This window comes from Zingiber officinale, chromosome 6A, assembly GCF_018446385.1.
Source record: "Zingiber officinale cultivar Zhangliang chromosome 6A, Zo_v1.1, whole genome shotgun sequence".
NCBI classification, from domain to species: domain Eukaryota; kingdom Viridiplantae; phylum Streptophyta; class Magnoliopsida; order Zingiberales; family Zingiberaceae; genus Zingiber; species Zingiber officinale.
The window spans coordinates 116577692-116601238 of record NC_055997.1 but is presented as its reverse complement, the minus strand read 5'-3'; the positions used below and the strand labels follow the sequence as shown (position 1 = coordinate 116601238).

At 48.1% G+C, this 23547-nt stretch overlaps 1 protein-coding gene across 1 annotated transcript; it reads right to left on the bottom strand.

Moving 5' to 3' along the window:
- Nucleotides 1-14041: 14041 nt before the first annotated feature.
- On the bottom strand, nt 14042-15235 carry LOC121995204. The gene is made up of 2 exons (XM_042549008.1): nt 15107-15235; nt 14042-14923 (listed from the first exon to the last, which is right to left on the bottom strand). Exons 1-2 carry the CDS (start codon nt 15233-15235, stop codon nt 14042-14044), a joined length of 1011 nt encoding a protein of 336 aa, XP_042404942.1.
- Between the last annotated feature and the right edge of the window lie 8312 nt (nt 15236-23547).

Genomic DNA, 23547 nt, shown 5'->3' with positions numbered 1-23547 from the left:
CCTGTACGCTTTTGTCCATTGACCGGCGCTACAAGGCTACAAGCCCCGACCTGTATTCTTGGCTAGCATATCCCAACTTGTATGCTTTTGTCCATTGACCGACGCCACAAGGCTACAAGCCCCGACCTGTATCCTTGGCTGGCACATCCCGACTTGTACGTTTTTTGTCCATTGACCGGCGCCACAAGGCTACAAGCCCCCGACCTGTATCCTTGGCTGGCGCATCCCGACCTGTACGCTTTTTGTCCATTGACCGACGCCACAAGGCTACGACACATCCCGACCTGTACGCTTTTTGTCCATTGACCGGCGCCACAAGGCTACAAGCCCCGACCTGTATCCTTGGCTGGCACATCCCGACCTGTACACTTTTTGTCCATTGACCGACGCCACAAGGCTACAAGCCCCGACCTGTATCCTTGGCTGGCACATCCCGACCTGTACACTTTTTGTCCATTGACCGACGCCATAAGGCTACAAGCTCTGACCTGTATCCTTGGCTGGCACATCCCGACCTGTACGCTTTTGTCCATTGACTGGCGCCACAAGGCTACAAGCCCCGACCTGTATCCTTGGCTGGCACATCCTGACCTGTACGCTTTTGTCCATTGATCGGCGCCACAAGGCTACAAGCCCTGACCTGTATCCTTGCCTCCGAGCTCTTACTTGACGTGCAGGTCCAGTCCTGAGACGCCATTCATGCCTAACCCAGCCCATCTCGTAACTGGTCCTCTTGAACTGCACGTCAACCGACTCCTTGACCTCCGCGTAGACTAGACTTTTGACCCCCCACGTAGGCCTGACCTCTGACCACCACTTAAGCTTGACTTCTGACCGCCACGTAAACTTGACTTCTGACCACCACATAAGCTTGACTTTTGACCATCCCGTGGTCTTGACTTCCGACCACATCATCTCACCGACCCCACGATCATGCACCGTATCACAAGTCTCCCCCTCAAGTCTAGTCGAAGGAGGATATAGTCCGACTGAATAGACCCAAGTCCCGTTGTCACCCGAACTGGATCCCTGGCTCCTGCCCTGTATTTGCTTATTGGCTGACCCTTTTCCTAATGTCCTGCTCAGAAGTTATCACCTTTTCTAAAAGATAGGCTGGATTTTACTGTATACGGGTTGACTCTTTGATTTCTGATCATGCCCCTGTCTTATAAATACCCCACTGTTTCCCAAACGTTGTTTCAGGTTTCGAGGTAATCCCTTCACCTTCTCCTCTCCTTTAAAAGGGACGTGTACTCTTTTATCTTCCTTTCAACTATTCTCTTCCTTCAAGCTACCCCTTTAACTATGATGGAATCTGGTGACCCCTCTTCTTTGCATCAACGGATTGCCCATCTGACAGAATTATTGACCCGGAAGGATGAGGCCTTACTGGAGATGACTGAAAGCAGAGATCTTCAAGTTTCCCTCACTCGTGAAATGGAAGGACTCTGGTTGGCGGTCAAATCACGAACTCGGGCCGAAGTAGCTCTCAAGCTTAAGGCTTAGTTAGACTTCCAGAGCCAGGTTCATTATATTATTTACCTTAAGATGAAACACGAGGACGAGGTGGCTCTCCTGAAAGAAGAAGGTCAGATAAAAGATGAAACTATTGGCCAACTAAAGCACACCATTGAATTTATCAAGGAAGACCTAGCTCGGGCTCAAGCTCATTTGATCAGGAGGGATCAAGCCTCTGGATCAGGATCTCGCAACGATAATGTGAATTGAAAATAATATTTCTTGTATTATCCACCTTTGAGGTTGTGTGTCTGTATTTCCTTGTTTCCTTCTATTACCTTAGTTATAGGTCCATGTTTCCCAAGAATTTTTTCAAGGAAAGATAATTAAGAAAGAATAATTTACTTACCGAACCTTTTTCTTACCAAAAAGAGTTGGAAAAGAGTAGTTCGTATGGACTTGCTTATCTGCCTCTGCTAACGATTCGGCTGCAGATCTGTCGAACACGAAAATATACCGTGCTGATTCATATTGAGGTGACGGGAAGAGATACTGACTGAGAGTCGTTAATCGTGAGGGCATGCTCACTTATAAATCGCACTGGGGCGAGAGTCTGGGACACCGACTTGGACGGTCGTTGGGTCGTGAGAGCATGCTCACTTATAACTCGCACTGGGGCAAGAGTCTGGGACCCGACCTAGACGATCATTGGGCGTGAGAGCATGAGAGCATGCTCACTTATAACTCGCACTGGGACGAGAGTCTGGGACCCGACCTGGACGGTCGTTGGGTGTGAGACCATGCTCACTTATAACTCGCACTGAGGCGAGAGCCTGGGACCCGACCTGGAAGCCCTGAAAAAACTTTTCTGGGCTGGTCCAGGAATCGAATTAACAGTTGCAGACTGGCCTGTGGAGTTTTCTTGAAATTCCCGCCCGGGTGATATGTTATAGATGTTTGACCGGTTCTGTGCTATTTACGATACCTACACGGGTGATAGGCTATAGATGTCTGGCCGGTTATGCACTACTTGCGATATTTCCTGGACACATTTCAAGCAAATTTTAATTAAAACAATATTTGTTTACTTCTTATCTTGAGAAGCGCCAAATTCAAATTCTTGCGTCTCTTCGTTTTCCTTCCTCTTTCCCGAGGTGGTCTTATACTCATGATGCATGGTCTTGCTTGTCCCAAGGTAACCGCATGGCTGCCTTTCTTGCTGACGTATGATCTTAGTGCGCCGGGATGATGCAGTACAAAAATATCTTTTCTTGATTTGCTTGTCACATCCATCATTAAGACCTTTTTATTGTCTTTCCTAGAGAAGCGACACGTGTCCCACGACCTTATACTGTCACTGTAGCTGATCAACGCCTTTTAGCACGCTACCCTAGATCCAACGACTCAAGTTACTGTGCCTTCTTTTCTCCTTTCGATGTTTCCGAGGGGCTTCTCTTTATAAGCCCTAAAGGTCGTCCGTCGTCACCTTCTCACCTTGCTATCGTTCTTCGGCTCTGTCGCTTCTTGCTCTATCTCTTAAGTTCTTCCCTGATTGCTACTTGCAAGCGCTTCTCCTCTTCGTCTTCGTCCACCTCCTTATTCTAGTTTCCAATGGCGGAAGGTAACAAAGCACCCTGGTATACGTATTACATTTCTGACATAGATAGTAGCGACCTGGCTATGATTCGGGAAAACCTGCATCTTCCTGATGAGTATCGACTATGTGCTCCTAGACCGACCGAGCACCCTTCCTCCCCTCCCAAGGGCTTTGTAATCTTCTTCAAGGACCAACTTTTGGGAGGTCTCCGCTTTCCCCTTCATCCGATTTTCTCTTCTTTGAGTCAGTACTTTAAGGTCCCTCTCTCACAGTTCGTGCCGAACGCTATTCGTGCAATCTGTGGCATGGTCATCCTGTGTAGGGTGTACCAAATTTCTTTGACTCCAGAACTCTTTCATCATTTCTATTCGCTTAAAAGATCCGAGCCTGGGGTGTTTATGGTGCAATCCAGGGTTAGATGTAAATTCTTCTCTGATATGTCCACTTCCAACAAAGGTTGGAAATCTCACTTTTTATTTATCCATCTGCCCGAGTCAGTCAACTGGCCGACCCAATGGCGATCCGCTCTTCCTTCTCCCTTTGAGTTGCGCAACCATGTCCATCACCCTGCCTGTCATACTGCCTTCGAGAAAAATACAAGGAGTCCAACTTCTCCTCTCGGTGATACTACGAGAAGGTTTTCTGCACTTCTTTGGACTCAGCCCGGTCTCAGCAGCTATAGGAGCTTCTTTTGGTAAGATGTAGCTCTTCCTTCCGTCGGTCTTCACTAATTGAAGTATTTCCTTTTTGCTTTGTAGAAGCTGCTATGTTTCGGGCCTACTCAAAGGGATCCACCAGAATGCCCAGTCACCTTCTGCAGGCTGTAGGTGATGAGGTTGCAAAGGGCTTGGCTACCCCTTCGGCTACTTCCTCTCACGAAACAGCGAAAGAACCTTCAGCCTCCTCTACCCCGCTGCTTCTGCCAGCTGGTCCTTCTGAAGCTATCCCTACAGCTTTGGAGCCCCTTGCTACTCTAGAGCCTGTTGAAGAAGAGCGGGCTCCTTCTCCTCCCCCAGACAAACGCCTGCGACTTAAACGCAAGCACAAGAGAGTCACTCCTGCGCCCTCGCCTTCTCCGCTTCCTCCACTTGGACAGACCTCCAAGGTTCCCTGAGTACAACCACAAACAGCGAGAGCTTCTGCTCAAGAGTCTCCCCAAGTGGCAAAAATCCCGGCTCCAACTCCTGTCCGGATCTTGGCTCCTGATTAGGCCGATCCTTCTGCTGGAGTTGCCCAGCCCGGGAGCTCTGCGATCCCCTCCACTCTCCCGGCCACCTCCTCCCCGTCAGCCGCACACACCCAAGCACGGCCTCCTAGGAACGAGCAGGATTTCACAGCCTCTTGGCACCTGCTCTCTGTGGTCGGAGTAGCATTAGACCCAGTGGGGACTTTAGTGGAAGCCGACGTCCCTCCGGTCCATGGTAGAATTTCTCTACACGGTGACCTAGCCTCCCTTTTACGGTCCGCCACTAACAATTCTGTGGAAGCTCTCGGTGGGAGAGTCTGGATCTGGCCGCCCAACATATCATATTAGTGAGTTCTCCTTTCCTCGACTTAACTCTGACATTATTGCTGATTTTCTTCTTGTTCCCAAGCAGGCCTGCTCCAGTGGCCTGTGCCTGACCAGTTTCGTTGCTGACCTTCTCCGAGAAGTAGATTCCTTGAAGGCTCGCCTCCGAGAATTGGAGTTACCGCTGACTCCCCGTGATTCGTTTGACCCCTTGGACTCTTAATCTGCATGTGGTCGGGGAGTCTGCCCAGTCTGCTTGCGACCTAGCTCAGGAATCCACTGAAAAGATAAAGGAGCTACAAGCGGCCCTGCAGACCAGCGACTCTAGGCTGAATTCAAAGGGGCAACGTTGCCGTCAGCTGGCGAATGTGTTGAAGGAAAAGAACTCCAAGCTAGCCTCCCTTTCTACAACCTGAAGGCCCTCCAAGAGTCTCATACATCCCTACAAAAAGACCTGGAGGTTGTCCAAGCGGATCTGGCAACCAGCGCTGACCGGGAGAAAGTTTTCAAGGCTCAGCAAGATTGGGATCAGGCCACCATTAAGTCCCTTCAAGCAGATCTCCATAAGGCACAAACAGAGGCTTCCAAGTTAAAGCAAGAGAAAGCTCTGGCCCTAGCTTCTACAGAGGAAGTGCGGGTGGAACTGGTGAAGTACAGATCAGGCAAAGGCGAGCGTCTTGAAGTTTACAGGCTCTCTTATATTAAGTCTCCCTTGTTCCAGAAGAAGACATGGGATTTCACCGACCGGATGGTCTGCTACGAGGGTGTGGGAGCAGTGCGCCAACTGTTTGAGCAAAAACTTCTTCGCTTTGCTCCCCAGCTAACTTCCTGGATAGGGAGCGCTTACTGCAATAAGTTCTTGATGAAGCCTTCCCGTCCTTCGCTGCAGATAACAACTTTTTGACTCTTCCGGCTCCTCTCCCGAGCGATGTGCTTCCTCCAAGCCCTCAGCCTTGATGTAATCTTTTCTTTTTATGTAATCTTGAAACTTGACAGACCTACTTATGTGCTCACAAGTGTTAAAACTTAATGAATCCATTGGTCTGATCTCAGATCTACTTGTTCTTTGTCCTAGTATCTGTTTGTTTTTCAACTTGGGATTTGTTTATTTCCCGACCCGGAATCTTTGCACTTCCTGACCTCCGATCCCTTCACTCCTTGATAGTTCACTCCCTGACTTGCGATATGTTTATTTCCCCGACCTGGGATTAGCTCTGAACTTGACGACATTTCGACTAGGGTCCCTGGAACTCTGCTATTTGTGCCCCGAGCTAGTTCCCGAACTGGATTCATCCCTTACTGAAACTGACTCCCGAACCGGATTCATCCTTTAACGAAACTGACTCCTGAACTGGCTTCATCCTTTAACGAAACTGAAAACATATCTTACCACATAACTCGTACTGCTTTGCAATGCAACCCCGTTTCCCGAGGTAGCGCTTGATGACCCTCGTACATCGGATCACCTACTGTAGCCTCATTTTCTATGAGGATCCGACGACTCCTTTTATTTCGCTATTCTGAATCGCTTTTACTACGTTGGATGGCAGTTTAACCCTTTTGCCCTCGTGAATTGCGGTTATAAATAGGCCACCGCCACCATTCCATGGAGCTTTTTCCTCAGCGCTTCCTCTGTTGTCGCTCTCCGCTCTTTCTGCTTCCTTGCTTCCTTGTACTTTCTGCTCTCTGCTTCATCCTTTTGTTCCTGGCTTCCACTTAAGCTTTCCCCATGGCCTTCCCCAACATCATCTACCCTCCCGGAGTCTCCACTTTTGATGGCATGGATCTGGATGATCTTCACTTTTCCTACGAAATCTCCAGGGATATGCATATTATCATCCCCACTACGCTGCACAAAGCCTCTGCTCCTCCGACAGACTATGTTACTTTCTATAAGGAACAGTTCGTGGCCGGGCCTTTGCCTCCCTATTCATCCTATGTTCTATGATGTAAGTTGTTATTTTCGAATGTCTTTGGGCCAGCTGATCCCCAATTCTATAAAGATTCTATGCGGCTTTGTGATCTTGTGCGAAGTCTGCAAAATTTCTTGGTCCGCCCGCCTGTTCCACTACTTCTTCACCCCTCGTCAGCACAACGAAGGCTTATTTCGTTTCCAAGCCCGCACTAGGACAACTTTCTTCTGCCCTATTCCTGTGGGACCGTTAGATTCGATAGAGGGGGGGTGAATATCGATTCGAAAACTTAGAGTATAAGTGCAGCGGAAAAGTAAAATAGACACAAATGTTTTACTTCGTTCGGAGCCTGTGACGACTCCTACTCGAAGGCCCATGGTCCTTGATCACTTTCGTTGGGCAATCACTAGCAATTCGAAATGATGATTACAAAAGAACCGTACAGTGAATGCTGATGAAAATTGAAAACAAATACCGACAAGAAGGGAAAAGAATGGAGCGTAGTGTCGGAGCTTTGTTGGCGTCGCACTGAACGTCGAGCAGCAAGACCGGCGATGAAGAATTCTCGACAATTGATTGATTCGAAGCTCCCTGCAGGACTTCTTTTATATCTTGTTCGAGCGCTGGATCCCTTTCGGCGCACGGAATGTGACGTATTGCACAAACCATGATGCTCACGTGGCGGCGACTCGGCTGGATAAATTCACCTTCGTAGCCGGATCCCGGCGCCGGACCTCGGCGCCGGATCCTCGGCGCTCGGACCACCTTGTTCCAGAAAACTCCCTTTTCCTGCAAAACAAAGTTAGTCCGAGGCAAATGTATATCCTGTAAAACAGATTGTCAGCACAGTTAAAGTTCAACAGATAATTAAAAAGAGTATGACTTAAATTCCGTCTTTCCGAGACCGGAATCTAGTCACGATCTCGACTTAGATATCCGAAATGGATCTAAGCCGGATCGACGCCTAATGTTCCCTTCCCGGAAACGCGTCCTCACAGCACTCCCTTTCAGTGACTTACCTTACTTACCTGCCAGACGTCTGGTCAGCCCGTCGACCCATCTGGACTTCTCGCCAAGCGTCTGGTCAGCCCGTCGACCCGCTTGGACTTCTCGCCAGCTATCCGGTCAGCCCGTCGACCTAGCTGGACTTCTCGCCAAGCGTCCGGTCAGCCCGTCGACCCGCTTGGACTTCTCGCCAGCTATCCGGTCAGCCCGTCGACCTAGCTGGACTTCGTGCCAGACATCCGGTCAGCCCGTCGACCTATCTGGACTTCTCCTGCACACTTGTCCAAAGTGTCAGACAACAACAAAACTAACTTAACCTATTTGTCATTCATCAAAACCTGGGTTAGACCGTTAGTGCTACCTGCACCAACAATTCCTTCCTCTGATCCCTCGTGGATGGATAAGTACTTCTTCCTCAAATTTCCTTTCGTTGTAGAATGGCCTACCGGCTGGCAGCGCATCCTCCCGACGTTGCCTTATGTAGGGGACTTCAATAATGACCCCCTCTTCACGGACTCTTTGGCTCAGCTGAGGGGCTAGCGGCTAGACTTGACAAGGTTGCTATCCGAGGATGTGCTGGCCTTCTTCAGACTGAGCTGTATCCCTGCTACTGAGCTGCCCCATTCTCTAGGTGAGTTTCGTCTGCCCCTGAATTGTTTCGCTATTATTTGGTGTGATGACTGCAATTTTGATTTTCTTGTGTAGCTAACACCTTGCTCCGCGCGTCAAAAGTCTAGCCTCTCCCTTTAAGCGAACAAAAGATAATGCGCAGGAGTAGGATGATACTGAACAGAAGACTCCTTCCCCATGTTGCCCCTGCTAGGCTGGGAGCTACTCCTACAATCCTTCCCCGATTAACCTCTAAACCTTCTGTCCGCCCGACCACCCGCCCTCCCTCAGGGTGGGACGACATTCCTCCTGCTAGCCCCTCTTTCCGAGTGGCCTCTCGGGCAGCACGGTAGGCACGCTCCGTCGATCCTGCCAGAACTGCTTCCCCCTTAGCTCGTCGATCCCGGTCACCCTCGAAGACTCCGACTCAAACGACCAGCCTCTGAGATTCCGTAGAAGGCGGATTCAACCAGAACCAGACCTGGATGTCAGAGGCGCTAGTCGCTCCTCTGCTCGAGGTGATGGCCACCCATCTGCTGGAGGCGCTAGCCATCCCTCTACTGATCTAGTTCCCCGATCCCCCATTCTTCCGGCACTGACCCCCAGTCCTACGACTGCTGTAGATCCTCCGGCCACACGTGCACAGGAACAGGTTGCACCTCCTTCCTCTGAGCCCATCCATACTCCTTCCCAAGTGTCGGGTGACACGGCAGGTCCTTCAGCTACCCCCCTGCTGAATGAATCACGACCAGGGTCATCTCACCCTGCTGCCTTCCCCCCTACGACCTCAGCTTCACCGCCGCAAGGCCTCTCTTACCGCCAATATTATTCCACCAAGCCTTTGGAGTCAGGGCTGAGGCGAGAAAAGGATGCTCTCACCAATCGTCTTACTATAAGAGGCGAACTGGCTACTTGTTGGGAGCAAAGCTTTCAACGAATGGAGAATCTATCCATACCCGACAGGATGGATATGTTTTCTGAGTTGTATGTCCAGGTGAGTCCTACCTATTCATGTGACAAAACTTCTTCCGCCTTCTTAAACCCTTTCTTTCTTTGGTTCAGGCTCACGCTGAATCGATGATGATAAATCGCACGCTCCACCTTAATTATCATCGTAATAAGGTGCTATCGGATAGGGTGGCTGAGCTGGAGTTATAATTGAATGACCCGGCAGCGGCCAACCGTGCTTAAAGGGCTGAAATAGGAGCCTTGAAGAGGGCCAACATTCAGCATTGTCAAGCTCTACGGACGGCCGACCAGGAGCTCCGAGCCCTTCGTGCTAAAAGAGTTAGGCTGAGAACCTCCATAAGCAAAATGTTGATCAATTGACCCAGGAGCTGAAAGCCAAAGAGGCCCTGTTGCAAAAGCAGAGCCAGACTCTTGAAGCCCAGGCCGCCGAACTAGTTGCCTTGAAAGCCGAACTGTCCCAGGCCCGCTCTGGCCTCTCTGGAGTTACCCCGGCTCTGGAGATATACAAAGCAGGAGAAGATGAATGCTGCAGGCAGAGCTGGGAGGTCTACCTCCATTCTCCAGAATTCGGTGTTCAGGTAGGTGACCGCTTCATGGTCGCTGTATCTTCTTGTGCGGCAGGGGCTGTGCGACAATTGTATGAACGAGGATATCTCAAGTCCGCCCCTCTTGCAGACTTTTTGAATCATCATCGCATCTTGGACGAGATGTGTGATGAAGTTTTCTCCACTTTCAAGTAGTTTGTACTTGTGCCTTGTGTAAATTGAACTATTCTTTGATAATGAATGTTGCATTTTGCTTTTGATCATCTGCTTTTTCAATGATTTACTCAATGATTTACAAAGGATAAGTAACAACCTTGACCAGGCAAATAATTTTACTGGCTAATTAATGTGTTCCCGACCGGCCTTACTCTTCCTCATCCCTACACTTAGGGACCGGGTTTTGCTTCCCATGTAGTTGTCTAGGTGCGATAAGGCCGAAGGTAGTTAGCGCTCCAGGGCCGCTCTAGATTCCTACCTTGATCGTCCTGCAAGTAGTATGCACCCGATACTAACTTTTTAATAACTTTGTAGGGCCCATCCCATTGAGGTGCTAGTTTAGTTACGTCTTCCACAGGTTTCACTCGCTTCCAGACCAGGTCTCCCTCTCCGAAGAAATGAGGAACCACCTTTCTGTCATAATTTTGCCTCATCCTTTGTCGATAAGCCACTAGCCGGGCTGCTGTTTGTTCGTGAGTCTCGGTAATGAGATCCAGCTCTGCTAGTCATCGCTCGGCGTTCTCTTCGTCATATAACATTCTTCTAGTTGAAGGCACCCCGATCTCCACAGGTACCACTACTTCACTGCCATAGACCAGGTGGAATGGAATAAGACCTGTGCTCTCCCGAGGTGTCGTACGGTACGTCCAGAGAACACTTTGTAGCTTATCCACCCAATCTCCTCCGACATGATCCAGCTTTACTTTAAGTCCTCGTACAATTTATCGATTGATCACCTCGGTCTGCCTATTACTTTGCGGGTAGACTACAAAGGTGAAGGCCTGAATAATACCGAACCCCTGACACCAGGCCTGGATCTTCTGACTTTGAAATTGCCTTCCATTATTTGATACCAGCTTGTGGGATATACCAAATCTGCATAGAATGTTCTTCCATAAAAATTGAATAACTGCTCCCTCTGTAATCCGAGCCAGAGCTTCGGCTTCTACCCACTTGGAAAAGTAGTCCACGGCTACCAGCAAGAATCGCCTTTGATCGGTCGCCATAGGGAAGGGTCCGACAATGCCCATACCCCATTGATCAAAGGGGCAGGAAACAATAGTTGTCTTTAGTACTGAGGTAGGCATATGTGTCAGATTTTGATGTTTTTGATAGGGCAGACAAGTATTCACCAACTACTGGGCATCCCTCTATAAAGTGGGCCAGAAATATCCTGCCAACAACACCTTGCGAGCTAATGTTCAACCTCCAGCATGACTGCCACAACACCCCAGATGCATCTCTCGCAAGACCTGATCTGACTTTTCTATACTGATGCATTTGAGTAAAGGCCTGGAGAACACCCACTTTTATAGTTGATCTCCTACAAGGGTGTAGGCATGAGCCTTTTTCTTGACCAGCCGTGCCTGCTCCAGGTCTGTCGGTAAGGTACCTTGTCGAAGATAACTAATCATTGGTGCTCGCTAGTCAATAACTCCGTCCATGTTATTCTGCAGATCTATCTGGACTATGAGGAAGGTTTGTGCTATCGACTTATCCAGTATCCACGTGGTCAAAGAGTTGGCCATTTTGGCTAACTCGTCTGCCCTGCTATTTTCTAATCTGGGGATCTTGCTCACCGTGACCTCCTTGAACTCTTGCTTCATTTTCTTATAGGCCTCCTAATATACTTGTAAATTGTCGCTATTAATCCCGAAGTTGCCAGTTACTTGCTGAGTTACTAATTGGGAGTCTGAATAAATGATTACTCGAGCGGCCCCCACGTGCCGAGCCGCCTACAGACCTACCAATAAAGCTTCATACTCTGTTTCATTATTAGTGACTCTGAAGTTCAGCCGTACGACCAGCTACAAGATGTCTTCTTGAGGGGATATTAGAAGAACTCTAACACCACTCCCCTAACGTGCAGCTGACCCATCTACATATACTTTCCAGGTTTCCTCTGAGTTAGTCTGATGAACTTCAGTCAGGAAATCAGCCAGGGCTTGTACCTTAATAGTTGTTCGAGGTTGATAGACGATATCGTACTCTCCCAATTTGGTCACCCACTTGATGAGCCGGCCAACAACTTCAACATTGGTTAGAGCTTTGCCCATAATACTGTTGGTCAGGACCGTAATGGGATACGTCAGAAAGTAAGGCCTTAAACGCCGAGCCATAAGTATCAATCCATAGACAAACTTTTCCAGAGATGTGTATCGAGACTCAACTCCCTTTAATAAATGACTGAAAAAATACACTGACCTCTGTACATTGTCTTGCTCTTTTACTAATACTGCCCCACGGCCTCGGGGGTAGCTGACAGGTAGACCCAAAGTGGCTCTCCTGCGACAAGTTTGAACAAAGAATGCAGGGTCTCCAGATATGTCTTTAACTCTTCAAAGGCCCGCGTGCATTTTTCATCCCACTAGAACTTAGAAGCTTTTCGAAGAACTTTGAAAAAGGGCGCCGCTTTATCTGCCGATCTGGAGATAAAATGGGGCAGGGATGTTATCCTACCAACCAGCTTCTGAGCCTCCTTTAAGTTCTGGGGAGCCTTCATATCCCGGAGTGCTTGGACCTTCTCTGGGTTGTCTTCGATTCCTCGCTCAGTGACGAGATATCCCAAGAACTTCTCTCCTTTAGCTCCAAATAGGCACTTCAAGGGATTTAATTTCAACCCATACTGTTGCAGGGTGCCGCAAGTTTCCTCTACATCAGCTATCAGATTCTCAGCCAAGGCAGACTTGATGAGTATGTCATCCACATAGACTTCCACGTTGCACCCAGCCTGCTCCCGAAAGATTTTTTCCATCATCCGTTGGTATGTGGCGCCAGCATTCCTGAGTCCGAAGGGCATGATAGTATAACATAATGTACCATCAGCCGTAATGAAACTGACATTTTCTTGATCCTCCACAGCTAAGGAAGGGGATTTGATGATACCCCTGATAAGCATCCAGCATGCAAATTCTTTCGTAACCAGCAGTTGAGTCTACTAGCTGGTCAATCTGGGGCAGGGGATAACAATCTTTAGGGCTGACTCGGTTGAGATCTCAGAAGTCTATGCAGACCCTCCATTTATTATTAAACTTGGCTACTAAGACCACATTGGAAAGACAGGATGGGAATTGTACTTCTCGAACGTGTCCTGCTTTCCTGAACCGGTCCACTTCAGCTCTGCTAATTTTATTCTGGTCGGCCGAAAAATTTCTCTTCTTTTGCTTTACAGGCCGGGCATCTGGCAGGAGATGCAACTTGTGCTCTGCCACTTTAGGCTTGACCCCAGGTAATTCTTCGATGGACCAAGCAAAGACATCTCTGTTGCGGGTCAGGCACTGGATCAACTCTTCTTTAAGCTCCAGAGGTAAGTCACCTGCTACCCGAGTAAGACTCTCTGGACGTTCGGGATAGAGCTGGACCTCTTCCCAGTGAATGTGTTCTTCGGCTATAGGTAGGGGTTCCTCTTGGATGGCGTGCACAACCCCATTTTGAGTTCTCTGCGCTTTACGAGCTTCTACTTTGACCATGTCAATGTAGCATCGCCGAGAGACCCGCTGTTCTCCTCTAACTTCCCCGACCTGATTCCCGACCGGGAATTTGATCTTCTGATGAAACGTAGAAACTGCCGCCCGGAATTCATGCAAGGCCGGTTGGCCCAAAATGACGTTGTAGGAAGAGGGCGAGTCAACTACAAGGAAGGCACTCCTCCTAGTTCTAACTAGTGGTTCGCTCCCCAAAGATATGGCCAACTTGATCTGACCCATGGACCTTACTTCATTACTAGTAAAGCCATATAGGGAAGTAGCTACTGACTAGAGCTCACTGACATCAATCTATATTTCTTCGAAAGCTGACCTGAACAGGACATTTAAAGAGCTTCCAGTATCCACGAAGACTCTGGCCACTCGGCTGTTGGCTATAATGGCTTTGATGATGAGAGCATCATCATGGGGCAGCTCTAGTCCTTCCAGGTCCTGCGGTCCGAAGCTGATGACGGGGCGAGCAGCTTGCTCCTGGCTGCACCCTACAACATGGATCTCCAACCGGCGCTCATGAGACTTGCACGCTCGGCCTGAATCTCCGTCAGTAGGACCTCCGGAGATCATGCCTATGTCCCGGATAGCAGCGTTTCCTCTGTTCTCGGCCTCACGAGCCTCTCCTATCTCCCCAGTGTGCCCTTGCTGCGGCATGCTAGGGCCTCCTTGATCTACTCGAGGTCTACTGACTGGCCTCGCCGCATTGCGTCTCTCCTCCATCATTCTCTAGACTTGAGGCGCTAGCTCTGGGGGTGGCAGCCCAGCTCAGCGGCACGACGGGAGTCCCTTGCAAATTGCGCACAATCACTAGTGGAATGCGTGTGCGACCGATGGTAAGTACAGTAACGTGGTCCCCAAGGTCCAGGTCGAGGGATCTGGACTGCGGCTACACGTGGTACCGGTCGGGTGTCCTGACCAGGGTGGAAAGTCGGTCGAGCGTCCTGAGCACGTGGGAGAGGTTGAGCAGGCAGTTGAGGTGCTCTTCTCTCTGGTCTGTTAGTAGCGGGAGGTGGCTTGTCTGCCTTTCTTCGCGCCGCCTGCGCTTCCTCCACATTTATGTAGCTGGCTGCCTTCTCCAGCATCTCATCGAAATTCCTTACGGGATTTCTGATGAGGTCTCTGAAGAACTCTCCCTCAGTCAGCCCATGGGAGAAGGCACTCATGAGTCTCTCGGATGTGGCCGAGGGAATGTCCTGGGTCACTTGATTGAAGCGCTTGATATAGCTTCTTAATGGCTCGGCAGACCCTTGCTTGAGAGCGAACAAGCAATGGTCGGTTTTCTGGTACTTCCTGCTACTGGCGAAGTGGCGCAGGAAAGCAATCTTAAAGTCGGAGAAGCAGGTGATGGACCCGTGTGGCAGCCCATCAAACCATTTCTGGGCAGAGCTCGATAGAGTGTTCAGGAACACGCGACATTTAACGGCATCGTTGTACTGATGTAGCAGGGTCGCGTTCCTGAACTTGCAGAGATGGTCTTCAGGATCTTTGCTGTCGTTGTATTCCCCAATAGCAGGGGGTCGGTACCCTTTGGGTAGCTTCTCTTCCAAGATTTTGGAGGAGAAAGACACTTTCTCTTCCGGTTCTGACCGACATTCTTCGCGCGGGATGATAGACTTCCCTTTCTTCGAATCCCTGGGTAAAGAACTCTCAGCCACTTAGACTTGTGGCTGCTCCTTACGACTATAGCATCCAGGGTCTGGTTGATAGTATCCCTGACCCGGCTCTCTATAGAAGGCAGAAGGAAAGTCCAGAGGTTGTTTTCGCTTAGAGCCTCGATCAGAGGCGTGAGCAGGTTCTTTAGAAACCTCAGGTAGCTTTTTTGGTCGAGAGGCGGTTGTTTGCTGCTTTTTTGAGGTCGCCCGCTTCTTGGCCTCCTTGAAGAGCTCGTACTCTCCCGTAGTCATGGTCACATTGATTCGTCCCGAGTCCTCCATCGTCACGTTCTGGAACAGGTAGTTGTATTCCCACAGATGGGGCCAAATTTGAACCCGTCCGAAAGCTGAGTCGGACAGAGGTGGGCGGTGCTGGAGTCGGTGATGACGGAAGTCGTTGCGGAGCCTGGTCGACTTGGCACCTGCCGGAAGGGCTTACACGGGCGGATGACGGGGGTGATGATGGAGACGATGAAGCAAGGACTCTGCGCACACTCAGACGAGTCCACGAGTCGTTAGAGACCAGAAACCAGGGAAAAAGTCCCCGGGTCAAGCCCTCCGACACTCAAGTCAGGTACTTTTTCCCCAGAAGTACAGAGAAAGGACGAAAAGTAGAAAATGAGTACGAAAAGACAAGTGAGCGTACCTGCGTAAGGGACAAGACATCCCTTTTTATACTGCAATGGCTGCTTCTGGAGTCTGACGGGTGTCAGGGAATGTCGGATGTCAGGCTTTGTCTGGCGGTGACTGACACGTGGCGTTCTCCTATAGGTCTAGGAAGGAATCAGAGGGCTGTGAGTACCAGACCATTGGCATATTCTCTGACAAGCAGTGATTATTCCCTGACAGGTTATTACGATTCCTTGACTTACTTGTCATGTAGTGTCTGACCTCCTCATTCCATTATCCCTGTACCGGCTCTTCATACTTGCTGGTCTCAACCTGTGGGCGCAGACCTGTAGCTATCCTGCGTTTACTGCTTCACGCATCCAGATCTGTGCATGCTTGTCATGTATGTTCTCCCCGATCTGTTAACCCTGGATTGGGTCCTTGTATCCGCTAGTATTGACCTGTAGGTGTCGACCTATCTTTCCTGACCTGCACTTACCACTTCACAATTCCAGACCTGTGTGTCCATCCCTGTCCTATGTGATCTATTCTGTTATCCTCCGACTTGCCTTACGCTGTAAAGTCGCAACCTGTTAAGCTTTGATATGGTTATGTCTATCCTACATCCCGACTTGCACGTCTTCGTCTGTTTTCGCTTATCCTGAGTCTCAACCTGTATGCGTCGGTCTGCTTCCGCTTATCCTGAGTCCCGACCTGTATGCGTCAGTCTGCTTCCGCTTATCCTGAATCCCGACCTATATGCGTTAATCTGCTTCCGCTTATCTTGAATTCCGACCGGTATCCCTGGCTGGCACATCCCGACCTGTACGCTTTTGTCCATTGATCGGCGCCACAAGGCTACAAGCCCTGACCTGTATCCTTGGCTGACACATCTCGACCTGTACGCTTTTGTCCATTGACCGGCGCCACAAGACTACAAGCCCCGACCTGTATCCTTGGCTGTTACATCCCGACCTGTACGCTTTTTGTCCATTGGCCGACGTCACAAGGCTACAAGCCCTGACCTGTATCCTTGGCTGACACATTCTGACCTGTACGCTTTTGTCCATTGACCGTCGCCACAAGGCTACAAGTCCCGACTTGTATCCTTGGTTGACACATCTCGACTTGTACGCTTTTGTCCATTGACCGACGCCACAAGGCTACAAGCCCCGACCTGTATCCTTGCCTCCAAGTTCTTACTTGACGCGTAGGTCCAGTCCTGAGACGTCATTCATGCCTAACCCAGCCCATCTCGTAACTGGGCCCCTTGAACTGCACGTCAACTGACTCCTTGACCTCCGCATAGACCAGACTTTTGACCCACACGTAGGCCTGACCTCTGACCATCACGTATGCTTGACTTCTGACTGCCACGTAAACTTGACTATTTATCACCACGTAAACTTGACTTCTGACTACCATGTAATCTCGACTTTCGACCACATCATCTCACCGATCCCATGATCATACACCATATCATCTGACATGAAGAATACTTGGAGTAAGTCTTCAGAGTAGAGTGCTCTGGAGGATACTCCTTTGACATTTTAGTTATCATGACATGATATGAATAAACAGATGAAATATTATTGATATGCAATTTGCTTTAAAGAAGATTAGAAAAAATTGCATGCAATACCATATAGCACATAATTCTTTTCTTCAATTATCCTTTATTTCATTTCTCTATTTTCCTTTGTTAATCACCAAGTAACTTGAAGCCTCAAATTTCAATCACATTTATTCATGTAATTTCTAGGTTTGACATTGCTTTTATGGTGTGTGTGATCATTCAGTGTGTCCTTTGGACCGATCTCTTGTTAATGCAGCTGGACCTTGTGTTCTCTTTGCGACACCTGGGATGATTAGTGGAGGATTTTCCCTCGAGGTTTTTAAGCAGTGGGCTCCATCTGAGCTAAATTTGGTCACACTTCCTGGGTACTATTTCTTATGCTATTAGGCAATCCACACTTTTGTTATTTACTTTTGTCTTTACAGACGTAGATTTCATTACTTACACTAAACCTCCAATTGTATAGGCATTATTTGACAGTTGTCTAATAAATCTCTTATCCCCGTATTACATCCTATCCGTCACATGCTCGCTCGGATACTACGATTTACCTCTTTCGTGATGACCTTAGGTCGGGTACGACGGAGACGCTAGGGGCGAGCGTTTCACCTTTTTGTCACAATTATTTGACAGTTGTCTGATGTTTTACTATATGATCAGTTACTTTGACAATGATAAGTGAAAAATAGACTATCTAGTAGTAAAATGATCTGCTTATTCTTATTCTAAATTATGAATTTGTAGGAACAAAAATTCATACTTATCCTTTTCATCAATCAAATATGGGCATTTTAATTATCTAGTAGTAGCCTATTTCTGGATACTTCACTAGTTTGCCATGATCTGTATGATTTGATCATATGTGAACCAATTTCTTATTTTCCTGTTGTTTTTGTATTTTCTTTTATGGTTCATTAACATTCTTTTCTATCTTCCAGATACTGTGTTGCAGGGACCATAGGGCATAAACTGATGTCGGGAAAGCCAACCAAAGTAGATTTGGACAAAGAAACCCAGATCGATGTTAGATGCCAGGTTCTGGACTTATTACTACATTGTTTTTCAAAATTTAGTTTGGGAATATTTCAATTCAACTTTATACTATTTTACCCCGCCTCATTATTTAGTCGATATAGTTTTTAAAGCATCAAGGATAAGAGGTCCAGTCAATGTTTCAAGTCGATGCTTTATCTGAAACAGTCAAATCTATTACACTGAAATGTGTAAGCGGTAGTTTTGTAGAGGGAGATCAAAGAGAACTCAGAAATAGATCTGAATGAAGAAACCACATAAGCTTCCAAGTTCTGGACTTACCAATATGTTGCTTTTTCAACATTTTGCTTTTGTGTTTCTTCGTATCTGCGACACGATTAAAGTATTTCTTTGGCAACATGAGTTTGAATTGTTGCAGTATTTCGATGAAATTTGGAAATGTTTTAGGTCTATCTAATACTATTTTTATCCTGGCTTAACCTCGATAATTTTGCCCCTTATTATTTAGTAGATATGTCTTTTAAGCATGAAGGGATAAGACCATAAATTCTATACTTAAAAGGAGTGCAATCTATTAAAGTGGAAACTTAAAATGCTGTAATTACTTCATCAGAAATGGAGCGAGATTAAACACTATGATGACATCATCAAAAATGGAGATTAAACACTCTGTCGGCTTCGTTAGAATTGAATCTCTTATTAGCCTCTCTAGGTTTTTATATAGATGAAATGACTATGTCAGACTTCATGCTGGAAACGAACCAAAAACCATCCAACAGCTTTTAGATTACTGTCAATATACCATTCCGCATGAGCGGAATCTCCAATTACATTCCTAATCTCAAAATACCACCTCTCTTTTTTTCCTTTTTGGTCAAAGCAGCAACTTAATTATTCTTGACGTTGTCCTCCTTGTAGTAATCAACTCTCACCATGCAGATCCATCAACTATCTTTCAGTCCTCACACGGATGCTAAAGGGATCATGGATCTTATCGGATTCCTCTCTCGGAAACATGTGATGCTTGTATGATCTCGTCTGAAAGCTGAGTCGGATAGAGGTGGGCTGCGCTATCCTCGAGATTAATAGAAAGTGGCTGAGACACCTGATCGACCTGGCACTTCCGGGAAAGGTTCCCACGGGCGGATGACGAGGGGTGGTGTCGAGGACGATCAGGTAAGGGTTCTGCACACACTCAGACAAGCACCCATGTCGTTAGAGACCAGAAACCAGGAAAAAAGTCACCGGGTCAGGCTCTCCGACGCTCAAGTCAGGTATTTTTTCTCAAGAAAAATAGTGAAAGGACGAAAAGTAAAAGATGAGTGTGAAAAGATGAGTTAGCGTACCTGCGTAGAGACAAAGCCTCCCTTTGTATAGGACAGTGGATGCTTCTTGAGTCTGACGAGTGTCAAGGAATGTCAGGTGTCAGAATCTGTCTGGCGATGAATGACACATGACACATTTCTGTAGGTCGACGGAAGGATCGAGGTGCCGCGAGCCCTAGACCGTTAGTATATTCCCTGACATGCGGTGATTATTCTCTGACAGGTTGTTACGATTCCCTGACTTAACTGTCGTATAGTGCGTATCCGCCCAGACCTGTCGAACCGGAACTAGGTCTTCATACCTGTGGGTGTAGACAGGTCTTCATACCTGTCTGGCGATGAAGACTTGTATTCCCTTGCCTTTGTTTGCCTCTTCGTAAATCCAGACCTGTATGTCCGACCCTGTTCTACGTGTCTTGTCTCGTGAACTCCTGACCTGCCTTACCTTGTAAGTTGTGACATGTATGCCTTAGTCCGATTCCGCTTATCCTGAATCCTAACCTGTACGCTTTCGTCCGATTCCGTCTGTCTCGAACTGTACGCCCTAATCCGAGTCTGTTTGTCCTGACCTGTACACCTTGGTCCGTTTATCCTGCTATGCCAGTCTATGAGTACTGACTTGTAATCCATGATTTGCATATCCCGACCTGTACGCTTTAATCTGTTTATCCTGTGCCGCAAGGCTATAAGTCCTGACCTGTAATCCTTAGTTTGCATATCCCGACCTGTACGCTTTGGTCCGTTTATCCTGTGCCGCAAGGCTATAAGTCCTGACCTGTAATCCTTGGTTTACATATCCCGACCTGTACGCTTTGGTCCGTTTATCCTGTGCCGCAAGGCTATAAGTCCTGACCTGTAATCCTTGGTTTGCATATCCCGACCTGTACGCTTGGGTCCGTTTATCCTGTGCCGCAAGGCTATAAGTCCTGACATGTAATCCTTGGTTTGTATATCCCGACCTGTATGCTTGGATCCGTTTATCCCGTGTCGCAAGGCTATAAGTCCTGACATGTAATCCTTGGTTTGCATATCTCGACCTGTACGCTTTGGTCAGTTTATCCTGTGCCGCAAGGCTATAAGTCATGACCTGTAATCCTGGGTTTGCATATCCCGACCTATACGCTTTGGCCCGTTTCCGTCTGTCCCGAACTGTACGCCTTGACCCGTGTTCCTGACCTGTGCATCCCGATCCGTATATCATATTCTGTGAGCCTGGTAAGCCTGATTCGTATATCTTAACCTGCACATCTTGGTCAGTCCGAACTCTTACTTACCATGTAGACCCGACCCCTGAATGTCGCTTATGTCCCCCCTAGACCATCCTGTAATCTGAACCTTTGACCTCCATATAAGCCGGACTTTTGATCGCCACGTAGGCGGACTTTTGACTATTATGTAGGCCTAACTGCTGACCGCCACGTGAACTTGACTTCGGACCGCCACTTGGGCTTGACCTTTGACCACCCCACGAGCTTGACTTCCGACCACATCAGCTATTCGACCCAACAATCATGCACTGTATCACAAGCCTCCTCCTCAAGTCTAGTCGAAAGAGGCTCCAGTCCGACTGACTAGACCCAAGTCCCGGTTCACTCGTTCCCCTTGCTGAGACTTTAACCCCTTTTCTCGAGTTCTTGGAAATTTCATCATGCGCTGGAGTGTCTCACTTCTTCCCAGGAGTTTTGAGTTATTGCACCCACTAGCATCTTCGGGGAGATGTAACGCCTCCTTAAATGAGCCCTTATTTCCTAAAGGTGTTCACCTTTCCCAAGGAGAATGCCTTATACACATCTCTTTAAATAAAGTCGCCCCTCGTCAATAGAACCAACTATCTTCTCATACTCAAGCCTCCATGGAACCTACAATGGGAGCTAGCGAACCTTCTTCTTTGCATCAACAGATTACCCATCTGACTGAATTACTGGCCCAGAAAGATGACGCCTTACTGGAGATGACTCAAAGCAGAGATCTTCAAGCCTCCCTTACTCGTGAAATGGAAGAACTCTGGCTGGCCGCTAAGTCCCAGACTCGGGCCGAGATAGCTTTAAAGCATAAATCCTATTCTGACGTGAGACGTTAGACCCATTTCATAGCCTACTTGAAGCTGAAACACGAGGACACTGTATCTCTCCTGCAAGAAGAAAGCAGGATAAAAGATGAAATCATTGCCCGTCTGCAAAGCACTATTCAATACATCAAGGAAGAACTGGCCCAAGCCCAGGCTCATCCGGCGAAGAAGAACCAGGCCTCTTGCTCTTGTAATAATGTAATCTCTTGAAAGATGTTCGCCAACTTTTTCTTAAATATGTTCTCCGCATTATCTGCATATTATGTTGTGGGTCTGTATTTCCTTTTCTTTCCTATTATCATGTTCCATATGTGCATGTCTCCAAGAGAATTTACTAGAAAAGATAATTTAGAAAGATAATTTAGACAAGACAATATACTTACCACACCTCTCTCTTACCATAAGGGGTGAGAAGTCGTGGTTCATACGGACCCGTCTATTTGTATCTCATATTGGCAATTAGAGGCATGGCTGCAGATCTGTTGAGCATGGAAGTATACCTCGCGGCTTCTCATTGAGGAGAGAGTAGGAAATACCGATCGAGAAAGTCATTAGTTGTGAGAGAAAGCTCACTTATAACTCGCACTGGGGCGAGAGCCTGGGACCCGACCTGGACGGTCATTGGGCGTGAGAGCATGCTCACTTATAACTCGCACTAAGGTGAGAGTTTGGGACACCGACCTGGACGATCGTTGGACGTGAGAGCATGCTCACTTATAACTCGCACTGAGGCGAGAGTCTGGGACACCGACCCGGATGGTCGTTGGGCATGAGAGCATGCTCACTTATAACTCACACTGAGACGAGAGTCTAGGACACCGACCTAGACGGTTGTTGGGCTTGAGAGCATGCTCACTTATAACTCACACTGTGGCGAGAGTTTGGGATACCGACCTGGATGGTCATTGGGTGTGAGAGTATGCTCACTTATAACTCACACTGAGGCGAGAGTCTGGGACACCGACCTGGACGGTCGTTGGGTTTGAGAGCATGCTCACTTATAACTCGCACTGAGGCGAGAGTCTAGGACACCGACCTGGACAGTCGTTGGGCGTGAGAGCATGCTCACTTATAATTCGCATTGAGGCGAGAGTCTGGGACACTGACCCGGGCGGTCGTTGGGCATGAGAGCATGCTCACTTATAACTCGCACTGAGGCGAGAGTCTGGGATACCGACCTGAACAGTCGTTTGGCGTGAGATCATGCTCAGAGTCTGGGACACTGACCCGGGCGGTCGTTGGGCATGAGAGCATGCTCACTTATAACTCGCACTGAGGCGAGAGTCTGGGATACCGACCTGAACAGTCGTTTGGCGTGAGATCATGCTCACTTATAACTCGCACTGAGGCAAGTGTCTGGGACACCGACTTGGAAAGGTCGTTGGGCATGAGAGCATGCTCAGTTATAACTTGCACTGAGACAAGAGTTTGAGACATTGACCTGGCAGCCTTTAAGAAACTTTTATGGGCTGGTCCAGGAATCAGATTAATAATTACCGACTGGCCTAGAGATTGTTTCTGAGATTCCCACCCGGGTATTATATTGTAGATGTCCAGCCAGCTGCGCGCTACTTGTGATATTTCCTGCAAATATCTCAGGCAAAGTTTAATTAGATTAGTTATCTATTTATTTTCAATCTTAAGGAGCATCAAATTCAAATTCCTACGTCTCTTCATTTTCCCTCCTCTTTCCCGAGGTGGCTTCATAATCATGACGTATGACTTTGCTTTTCGAGATAACCGCACGACCGCCTTTCTTCTTGACGTATAGTCTTCCCGCGTCGAAATGCTACCTTACAAAAATCCCCCACCATGATTTCCTTGTCACATCCATCATTGATACCTTTCATAGGGGCATGCCACGTGTCCCAGAACCTATACCGCCACTGTAACTGATCAACGCCTTTTAGCACGCGACCCTAGATCTGACGTCTCACAGCATCATTCCTTCCCTCCTCTCTTTCAATGCTTCCTAGGGTTTTGGCTTTATAAATCCTAAAGGCTGTCCATCGTCACCTCCTCA

What these genes read in the sequence shown, in the direction of transcription:
- LOC121995204 (XM_042549008.1), bottom strand. Translation starts at nt 15,235, where the DNA reads ATGGAGGACTCGGGACGAATCAATGTGACCATGACTACGGGAGAGTAC. An exon ending in GACCAAAAAAGCTACCTGAG is followed by an intron (nt 14,924 to 15,106) that starts GTTTCTAAAGAA and finishes AGGGATTCGAAG; the next exon opens with AAAGGGAAGTCTATCATCCC.